The following is an 11,834-nucleotide window of genomic DNA, read 5'->3' as shown; positions in this document are numbered from 1 at the left end:
AAGACTGTCTTCTGATGATGTCTCCCATTGCATGACCTCAGTGTGTGACCCCAGGGAAATACTGCGACATATGACACACACAGAAAGTTAGCACACCAGTACATAATGTTGACTAACCTCATACTGCAAAGATTTTTTGTATCTCATGAGACAGAAAGTTGACCTCACAGAAATGTTCCCTTTATTTCTTTCTCTTTTCCTCTCTTTCAGTAAATCACTTGTTCAAAAACAGATATTTTTTCATTAGTGCCCAGAATGATTTATCCCACTCTTTCATCTCCCCATGTTGTTGCAATAGTTAGAGTAAGCCAGAGAAAACATGACAGGTATCGATGAAATACAACAACCTTTAGGGAGAAAAAGGTTTCAAGTGAAGTGTATGGCTTATCTTTTTATGCTAAACTTTAATGCTAACCAAATGAAAACAGATCACTTTCTTTATGCTTTAACAACACAGACTCAAAAGAATATAAGCTGGAAATGTAGATAATTATCACTGCAAACCTTACAATATGCTGCCTACTTTTGTCATCATAGCAACATTCCCATTTGTCAGCTACATACTTTGCTCCAGGTTTTCTTTAATACCCCTAAAGAATCATTTTAAACTCCTTCTGTCTTTATATTCCTGGAGACAGGGATTCCCTTTTCACAAAAATTGCATAGAAAGAAAAAAGGTTTAGAAGAGGAAAAAATTGTGAACTGCAGCCAATATTCATATCAACCAAATGGTCTGGTACATTACCTAAAGCAAAAAAATGCTTCCACTTGGAAGCTAAATTCAAAATGACCTTGTGGTTTTTTCAAAAAGGCTGGCAGCTGAGGTCACTGGAGTGAATTGTGATAGACACTGCTTCTCTCTATAGTTAGAAGGCATTTCTAGTACGTGAATTACCACCAAGTAGGGAAAAAAAGGAAAACATAGCAAAGCACATTGTTCCATTTCCGTGTAAAATAATGGCAAATATAGCCTAAAACAGTTATGGGTTTCATGAAATAATATAAGTTTTCAGCAACTTTATTTCACCACCAAATATGTTCTACCCTTTTCAATTCTACATTCATAAATTAAGCCTATTCTTTAACAGTCTCTACTGTTGACAGCACAAGCAACAGTAACTGCATTTCCCCAGCAGGCAGATCCCAGCTGCACAGATTATGTAGTGTTGTTTAAAAATATATATTGCAGTTGTGCTAGAGCTGACTAAATCACTGAGCAAAAAAACAATGAAATGGAAAAGAAGCTGGAACTGATAGTAAGTCTTTTAATTGAGATTTAAATATGCAAGCTGAAAGAAATTCCACTCTCTTCACTTCTGTAAGGAAATTGTTAACGGTAATTTCAGAAGAAGCCAATTTTCAGAAGGGTATTTTTTCAATTAATTGTCTTGCAAACACAAGAGCAACCTCTGTCTAAGGATTTTAATCTGTCAATAGGACTGCACGAGTCCTCAACTTGTTTCAATAATAGCAGCTTTTCACTGAAATATTTTGATCGACAGATTCTTATTTTTAACATCTGCTTCTTGTGGGAGCAACTTAATGTTAAGATAAAAAATACACTTGGGGTTTCAAAGCAGGTGGAAAAACTCACAGTTCTGACTAAATGAGAACTGCTTCTAATCTTGTGTTTTCCACTGTGCCTTGATGTATCCTATATATAGAAGAAAACACATCTTGTCACTTCTGAAACATTTAAAGAAGAAAAAAAAAAAAAAGCACATGTAACTTACCATTAAAGTTTACTGCCCGGATGTAAGTAAGTAGTTCTTTACCATCAATTGTGCTCATCCTTGGGCATAGACCAATATATCCTGGACAGAGATCTTTGTGCATGTTGTGTAGTGCATAGGCCATGGAATATACTGCATCAATAACAAACTGAACTTTTCCTTCTTGCTCATAGGCTGAATCTCTTGCAATTCTTTCTAAGCCTAAGAAAGAAAGAGAAAAAGTCTGTTTACTTCAATCTGTATGCATGCGTTTGTGCACATGTGAGCAAAAATTCACAGAAGAACATAAATGATTACAGTTAGATAGATAGGTAAAGTTAGGACTCAGCTATCCATCACCTAAATAAACAAGACAAGGGAAAATATGGCCATCTGGTTTTGCCTCTAATCCTTTTATGTTGTGCCAGGTATATAAACATTATGTTGAGTCCTGGGCTGGGAAACAGGACAGAACATTTCATTACAAGGATAAGAAAGAAATATATATATATATATATATATATGCACTTCTACAATCCAGTAGAAATACTCTTTGCAGCTTATTGACTTTCGTTCAACAACTGTTTATTGTTATTTATAGGACACTTCTACAGCAGCTTGACATTCTGTTTTAGATAAATTTAAGGCTACCTTGATTTTTATCTATGTCTATTGCTTGATAAACATTATTTAAACATGTCAGGACAAAAAAGCTGAATGTTTGCCAAGTGATGTGGCCATCTGTCTCCATATTGAAAAGTGCTTATTCTGAGACTTTTTCGCTGTATTTATTAGTGAATTATGCTTCCCATTGAGAGCCATGTACTGCCTGCTCTTTCCTACAGGGACATTTTTCCTACAGAGGGAATACAGAGCAAATCAATACATTATGAGATTTTGATTCTACAGGGATTTCCCACATTAATCATCTACATCCAAATCCAGAGATATCTTTTATGTTCAGGGGTGATATTACTAAGTGGAAAAGTTAAAATTAAAGTTCAGAAAAATTATGTTTTAGGCTGACAACCAACATGCAATCCCATGTCCTCTGTGGGAATACAGGCATTGATTTCTAAGGCACAGAATTTTCTTTTACAAGGGGAGAGAGGGCTTTACAGATCTTGACATGAAATCTGTCCTGCTGAAGTCTACAGCCAAGTTCCCATTGACTCAGGGAGCACAAGACTAAAACCAAGGTTATCTACTAGATAACAGACTCATTCAGTGTAAAAATAATCCATTCACACTATTTGAAACTAAGAATATAAAAATGAACCAAAATTTTATGCACCATTTCTTTACTATTCTTTACCTTATTTTTTGTTTGTTTTTATTTCAAAATAGTGTTTTATCAATTCATGATATTAATGTTGATGTATCCAAATTTTGCAAATTTGCATTCTGTATGACTGCAAATTTACTGTATGCAAGATCTTTCTTTAGAAAAAAATATGCAAGTTCATATGACATGAGAAAAAAAATCAGGGACTCTATTCAGAGCCTTCTGTTTGCTTGCTGTACTTCAATGCCACTGTATCACATTACAATGGTAACATATGAACAAATCTGTAATCTGACAATCAGCAGTGTTTTATGTTTTAAAATATCCCTGAGCACTGGGAGAAATAAATAGCACTAAAAAATTATGACACGCTTTTATTTCTCCTTAGGGAAAGAAATAAAAATGTATTTAGGGATTAAAGGAAGAAAAAAAAAAACATGCCTGCTTCTTGAAAAGGTACTGACTGTTACTGACCATGAGAGTAAAGCACATAACTTTGTGACTTATTACAAGTAGCTCAACTAACACTTTTCAAAGTGTTCTATCTAATGATTGGCAAATGATTAGTAAATTGCGCGACACTACTGCAACCAAGCAAACAGAAAACTTTTCCTTGCACATGCTGAAAATTACACAGTTCCTTGAAATGCATTACCTAGACATGAAAGAAGATATTAAGGATGTAAGAGATGTGGCTTAATTAGATTGCAACTTTATTAACTTATTTCATTTGTGAACTAGCTTCCAACAGTAATTGATGGGTACTGCTTAGGAGCCCTCCCTTAATTGTTCCTGTCTGGTTAAGACAGGAATCAAGACAGTATGCCTGCCAGTCAAGGAGTGAAGGGCAGGGTTTACAGAACTGCTGCAGGCACACAGCAGTCAATAACCTGCATGTTTTCTTAAGAGCTTCTACATCCTCTAGATGTGATGGTCAGGACAGGAGATGTTTGAAGGAGACATACCTCTTTCTATTTCCAAGCCAAATGTAATTCTCCTCACACATCAGACGGATGTTTATGTTGAAGGGTGGAGGGTTGGTGAAAGACAGAAAGAAATCCTTTTCTATAATAAAATGCTAAGTCATAATGCCCTAAAAGCAGCAAACACTTGTGCAAATAAATAGTACTAAGTAGTACAGATTTACAAAAGAAAAAAAAAAAAAAAAAGAATTACGGTCCCCTCTATTACACTGTATTTTAAGCACACATCGGATTACTATAAATTTCTTCCACAGTATACTATTTCACCTTTACTCTTCACAAATATGTGATCATAAACTAATTTATCATATAAATTCCAGATTAAAAAAGATTATAAATGAATTTATTACCACTGAGTGTCTTTCCTTAATTATGAAGGGGTGAACAACATCACAAGATTAATACTTTTAAAACTAGAAAACCCAGAAGACAATAGAAGTCTCTGCCTTCCATAAGGGAAACAAATAAATAAATAAATAAAAACTGAATTACACATTCTTTCTTCTTGAAGTTTCTCTCCATTTTCTCTTTCCGGAATTCTCAAATGTTTAAAACATTAATTTATAAAGATGACAAGAACTCATCAACTTAAATCTGATTAAATCTGATTATATTACACTGTCCTAAATAAACATTAATGTATAATTGTAAAATGCTGCATATTGTCTAAATCATAAATATATTCATCTACTACAAAGATAATATTACATGTTTGGAAGACATGATTATCATTTGTCTTCAGATTGTATATGAAGTAATAATAGCTTCATTTATAGCTTGACACTGAGCTCAGCAAGGCATGCTTTTACACACATGGCTGACTTGAAATAATAAAACAATATGTATCTCATAACAGAAATGCTTTAATGCTTTCTTAATGATCACTTCAATTTCTCATCCTACAGTTTTTATTCCAGAAAAGATTGCTTAGGCTATGTCATTACCAAAAAGACTGCGAAGATGTTTAAACTCTTGAACCCAGGCACTTCATACCTGCTTGGTCTGACAGTGTGCCAAGACCTGAGACAAGAACTGGGCTCATGCCATCCTTCCCTTCACTGATTTCCATACAAAGGAAATCCAGAGAAATATGTCACGGTATTTTCCAGCAGGTCTTCCAATCCTGATGCTGAATAGTGCAAGCTTGTGGGGAATCGCAGCAAGATGTTGAGACTTTCTCTGACCAATGGGGAAAATACATAGATACATGTACTAATGTTATCATCTTGTGCTACAGAAGAGCTAGGAAGAGATGTATCACAAGCCCAGGAAAAGTGTCAGCTGTTCCTGACTGCCTTTAGTTGGAATCTTTTCATGAACCCTAGAGACCAACAATGATCCGCTATGAGCCTGTATAATGTTGCCATAACTACTCTTGCACTTCTTGAGCAAGAGGGACAAACTGGACTATAGCAGGAAGTATCTCTGCAGGGATAAGTGTCTTTTCTGTTCAGGATGGTGGAGCTCAGCTATAGCAGGAAAAGATAAGGAACATAAGGTGAGACATGGATCAGGTAGATAAGGAGCTGTGGCCGGGGCTTATCATTTGTGAGGGAAGGAGAAGCAGGTGACATTGCCAGTTCCCCAGGTAGGATGTGGGAATCAAGAGACTTTGGGTAACAATACCCAAGAGAAATGAGGCCTTCACAACAATAAATTAGAATGTATCTTAATTAAAAACTTAACAATACAATACAGTAAGTAAATTAAGATTAATGTAATATAGCTAAGGTAATGAATTCATACATGGGTGATGATACCACCTGTGGGATATAAGCAAAGCAAGCAAAACTTAAGTCATTGATCTCACTAACAGGTGACTGCTGTGGGATACGTTACGCAATTCACCTATATTTTAGAGACTGTCTTCTTAATGATAATCTTAGGGTGTACATAGATTAAATTTCTGTGCACATGTCCATGGCAACAAGAGTACAGAGCAAAGTGCTTATTTATTATTTTCTTATCTATATAGATAGATAGATAGATAAAAATCTAGATAAGGCAAATGGATATACTTGTTTCATAATTTGTGATACAGGGAAATTTAATTAATTACTTTATTTATCAACTACATAGTTTCTGGAAATACCTAGTTCACCTTACATTTTTGACCAATCCCATTCATGCTGTCTTGCCAATATTTCTGTTTCCAATTTGCATTATTGAAGCAATTTGTGTAAAAATGCTACTGACATTATCTGTCATATTTATTTCTATATTTTCAAGAATCCATCCTATATATGTAGTTAAAATGTTAATTTATGTTACTTGAAGACCGAATATTAATATCAAAGACCTTGTATACAACAGCTAGTTAGAGCTCCAGACTTGAACAATGGGGTGCAGGGTTTGAGAAAGGTTTTGTGTACTGGACAGCTTGGAGAAACAGGAGTGGGGGCCAGCTTAGAAGAACAGATGTCAGTGCTATGGGGATGCAGTGTGCATGGGTCTAGGATACTAATCTTTGGAAATAAAAAAAAAATGACAGCGTAACCATCAGGTTCCAAGCTTAGAAAAGTAGTGCAGAAAATAGGAGCACATAACTAGAGCTCCACTTGGGAAATAGGATATTTCAAGGTGTTGTCTTGATTTCCTAATCTTTAGTCAACAGATGGAAACATTCCTCTTTGAAATCTATCAGCAACACATTTTTCAATTTGAGCCACCTTGATTTCTATCATTTTAAGGTTCTTATTCAAAATCAACATTCAGTGTTTAGAGAACTGTATGCAGAAACTATTACTTTTATTAATAAACCTTAAAATATTTATTTTCATTTCTCACTGTTTATTGGGATCTATACTAAACACAGATATAGATATAATTTATGCTAACTCCATGAAAACATCCAGCAGCTGTTTGAAAACTCTCACATGTAAGTTTTAGAAAATTCCTGTCAAAAAACTCTCATCTTCAGTTCTTGCAATGTGTCATAGTCTTTCACTTAGTTAAAATGAAAATTACTTTGTCATCATCATTTGGTAGGGTTATATCATTTATTTCACTAACCTAATAATATTAATATAATACTTGTGATTTTTTTTTGTGCCATTTTTGATACATCTAACAATGGATAAATATTCAACATCTGCTTGAAAACCTCATGTGAGAAACACTGCTGACTATAGATTCCATTTATACTATTTTAACATACTTATTGCTATGTTTGTTATTGAGTGATTCATGTATCTTACTCTTAGGGTTGGTAATTTCTGGCAAAATCTGTGTTTATCTAGGAAAAAAAAAACCTTTTTTTTAAAAAAAAGGCTTGTATGTTTTCTCCTTCAGTTAGAGGACAGCAATATTAATAGCTGTCTTAGCAGTGATAGAAATCCTACTGTAGAAGGGATAGAATCTCCTAACTATGGATTCATCACCAACGATGAAAAATCCCTTTCCAAGAGTTTGTATTCCTCATGCCTTTCCACATTCCCATCTACTCTTCTTTCATCTTGTCCCCTCTCATGTGTGCTGAGTGGCAAATCCACTTTTTTAGGGACTGCGTTGCAATTAAGGGGAGAAAGATCTGTGGGGGTAATAGTGTGAGGACAAGTAATGTTGGAGGATGGAGTGATAATAAAAATGATTTGTGAAAATGATAATAGGCAAAATGGTTACCTGTGAAAAATCTATTCTGCTAGCTACCATTTACCTGCATTTGTTATATATGCTCAAGTGTAATTACTGCATAAAGGCCATTGGTGCATCTGTGCAACTCTTGGTTGGTTTTTTTGTTTGTTTGTTTTTTCCTAACTTATTTGTTTACAAGTCTTCATCTTACATATCTAGTAACATTTCGTCAGTTTGCAGTTATAATTCACATTTTTCACTCACAGCTAAATTATTTATCCCATTTACTTGGCTCACAAAACAGTTTTAGTTAAGCTGTACTTGGAAGCAAGCAAAATCAAAGATAAATATTGTTGTGTTGGGATTGATCTTTTTCTGCATGTCAATCACAGCTTAATCGCTAGCACTTTTAAGTAGGCTCCCACCACTCTTTAGCTCAGGCATGAAAGTTCTCTATTTGTCAGAATTTGTTAGAACTTCCCATTTTTGCAGGTAGCTTTTCCTCAGAAAGTTGTCATCTATAAACGTTAGCCATTTTAGCAGTCTCAGCAGGAAGCACTAAGTGTGTATGGTGCTCCCTTTGCAGTCTTCCCTGATTATTCAGTTGCTTTCCTCACATGTTGTAGAGAGTTTGCTTTCTCAGAACAAATAATGCAATAGAGATCATTATCTTCAGTTACTGAAATTTAAGGGGGTGATGTACTTTTACAGTGACGGAGTTGAGCTTTCTAGTAGCCACATGGTAACAGTGATGCTTGTTTTGTACATGAGTTAGTCCACAGAGAGCCCCATAAAACTTTTCAGTAATAGTACATTGTCAGTTTAGAAAGCAATTCAGAGAGGAAGCTAAGGATTATATCAATTTTCTTGCTTAGCCATTCCAAAAAGAAAATTGAGGATGTATAGGCAATGATAGTGAAATGAAGCAGTTTGACTGTCTATTCTTCAACAATTAACAGAAGAGGTTTTGTGAATTGGTACCTGATACAATTTTGGAAGGGTTATACTTTACGCTAACTCACCAGAATATATATACATATACATAGCAAGACCAATTAGTAAAGGTCTGAGAAAACAAATTAAAACAAAACAGTTTTTCAACCCAAGAAGGATGTGGAGATTTTAAAATAGATCCTACCCAGAACTGGGCTGAAACTTCATACTTTCAAAAAACAATGCAAACGGAATAGCCAAAAGAATATTTCAGGTGAGTGAACATGTTTCAATAATTTTCACTTTAACTTCACTTTAAATGAAAAACTAGATTTTTTGTTTGTCTGGTTCTTTAAATGGAGTACTTCAAAAAAAAAATTCCCTGCACACAAACATTTTTTATTGGAAATACCATAACATTTTTCCTGACCTTCACAGTAAATCAGATTTTTTTTTCAGCAATACACTTCTAAAAATGCACAATAGTATACATCAAAGTTGAATTAAACCATAATTCTGGTCACTTTTTTTTTTTTCTCTCTTTTTGTTCCCACAGCTATGTGTGACATTTATAAGAATGTTTTCACTTAGAAAAAAACAAATGAAGTTGCATTGCTCATTTTGGTGCTTTGAGTCACTAACAACACTTTAAATATTCTTATCAGAGTGAAAAAAAAAAAATCCCTCTTCTAGTTATTGCTTTCTCGTTGCTTAATTAAATCTCCTTGAAACACTGTTTAAAAAGTTGGTTAGCACAGGCATTCAGAACTCTCGTACATTTAAAACTTCAGTCTACTACATCTACCAGCATCAGTATCGTGTAAAATAGTGCCTTGCTGATCCACGATTTGCTCTGCTGTTAGGCTAAGCAGTACTGACTACATTCAAATAATGATAAGACACTGTTTGAAATGGTTTCCACCAATCTAACCAAGAACCATGAAACATATGTAAAAGAAAAGATGCATCAAAAATATGGTGGGATAAGTAATCTCTCCTTCAGGTGCACCAATCAATATCAGTGGAACTGGTCACATAGGAACATATTATTTAGTGAGGACAAAACTCAAAGCTATGTATAACATTTCAAAAAGTTTTATGACCATGTTATCAACTGACTGCAGCTTTGAAACTTGCAGGCAGAGCATTATCAGTGCTACTGCCAGAAGATTCTTGTCCTCCAAAAATGGTGCTCTGGCAGATCTCTATTCACTGGTTCACTTTCTGGTAGCAATACATCTGACAACATGAGAGCACATATCTGTTCTGGAAATACCTACAGAAACAAAAAAAAAAAAAAAAAAGAAGACACTGCAGGAATTTAAATAAAAGGGTAAGAGAGAGAACTAGGGTACTAAGAGAACATTCGTTCGATGCATATAAGGAAGAAATTTTTCATGATGAGGATGGTGAGACACTGGAACAGGTTTCCCAGAGATGCTGTGGATGTTCCATCATAGAAAGCATTAAAAATCAGGTTGGATGGGGCTTTGAGCAACCTGATCTAGTGAAAGATATCCCTGTCAGTAAGCAGGGGTGTTGGACTATATGTTATTTAATTGTCCCTTCCAATCCAAACCAGTCTTTGATTCTATGGTTTTTGAGGTTTCCTAAATATTTATACAATTATTAAATGTCACTCAAGTCCCATCTTGCTTCATCTGTTTTTATTTTAGAATGGACACTAAAGTATCTCATGTCTCAGATTTCCTTGAGTCTTATACCCTTGTAAGTTTTATATATATATATATATATATATTATAGCATTTACAAGTGTTAATGATCCACTGCTTCTTACATTCTTTTTGTATTTCCAGGTTTAGTATGTGTTAAAGTAATAGAGTTGATTTGATTCTATGTTACTATGGCATTGGACTTTTTTAACTCTTTAGTTGTATATATTATACATTACATATGAAAATAAAAATTTAACGCATTAACTTCAATTAAAATAATGCCAAACATAAGATTGCTGCTCTTTGTTTTACGTATATCGATATATATCAGTACATATTTACAAAAAATAAAAATAAAAAATAACAAACAGCTGCAAATGTGAAGCCATGAGCTAATTGTCATTCCCTAAATTCTATAGAAACAGGGATTTTCAGCCTCAGAAGTTGTCAGTTTGGTTTGTAAATGAGGAATGTTATTTGTCTGATTTTTGTACAGGAAAAAAAGTGTTTTAAATTATATCATAAAATTAGGTGTTTGTCATAATTAAAGCATGTCACAAATTTCATCTGACCTTTCTAAATGAAATAATATGAAGATAAAGGAGAAAACTTGCTTACTACTTGCTAACACAGAGATCTAAGAACTACTTGATCAAAGATATATTTTAAAAGTTATTCAAATTTTAAGTTTCAAAGTCAGCTCAACTTTTGTGACTTTACTTTGAATTTCTCTACCCATAAATATAAAAGTTTTCACTAATAATAGCAAATAAAAGAACATAATAAAATGGAAGCATTTGTCAGTCCCCATACAACTTGATCTTCTCTAAAGTCTATAAAAATTTGCCACTGTTGTATATCCTGTTCATTTGATAACTGGGATCTAAAGATATGGACTTTCACTACTGCTCCTTGGTAGCCTAGCACACTCTTTCAGGTATGTACAATCTATTGATTGAGTCTATATGAATACAAAATTTTTGAGAAATCCCCAATTTCTTTATCTCTCAGAATAGGGTCAGAACACCAGTGAGTGTTAGCATGAGCAGACAACCAAATATTTTGCTGAATTTCTCTAATTAAAAGGGGGCAAAAAAATCATGGAAAAATCACGGTGAGGTGAGAATGTAGAAAAAACCTACATTTTCTAACATAGATTACCCATGTCAATTTCTAACTTCTAAGTTTAAACTTCAGACTATAAACTCTAGGGACTTTTGTCCTCAGGAGTATTATTTTTAGTTACAAACTGGATTGAGACCTTGCTTAGAAGAGGTCTTTCTTGTAATTGGAAAGTATTTGCTGGAAGTGTAAACAGATATAGAGGTATCCAAGCACATTGGTTTCTTAAGTATCTATGGTTACTATTTGATTTGAGTCTTTTCAGAGACAAAAGGGTTAAGTTACAACAAGACTTCATCAAAAAAGTTACAACATCTGAACTAGTTATATTAATGACTACGGACTGGATGTTTAGTTTCTCACTTCTCTGAGAAATTCCACAAAAGCAGACTAATTCAGACTGCAAACAGTTCATAGTCAGCTATTTAACAAAGACAGTATCAGCTTGAGATGTTATTATGCCCTTTGCATTACCCATTGGTTGGCTTGTTAGTAATCTGTGAGTAGGAGTGTAGGCCTTCTCAGCTGAGCTGATGGAAAGAGCTTCATG

The 11,834-nt window shown here is 34.2% G+C and overlaps 1 protein-coding gene across 7 annotated transcripts in view; it reads right to left on the bottom strand.

Annotated features, from left to right (window-relative positions):
• GRM8 (glutamate metabotropic receptor 8) overlaps positions 1 to 11,834 on the bottom strand; it is a 347,580-nt gene that overhangs the window by 125,514 nt on the left and 210,232 nt on the right. For all 7 annotated transcript variants that reach the window (XM_080575728.1, XM_080575724.1, XM_080575729.1 and 4 more), the window contains one exon: positions 1,734 to 1,934. In XM_080575728.1, the coding sequence (XP_080431854.1) occupies positions 1,734 to 1,934 (201 nt within the window). The remainder of the gene's footprint in view (positions 1 to 1,733; positions 1,935 to 11,834) is intronic.

Source organism: Anser brachyrhynchus (genome assembly GCF_964034855.1).
Source record: "Anser brachyrhynchus genome assembly, chromosome: 1".
NCBI lineage: Eukaryota > Metazoa > Chordata > Aves > Anseriformes > Anatidae > Anser > Anser brachyrhynchus.
This window is presented reverse-complemented; position numbering and strand designations above follow the sequence as displayed.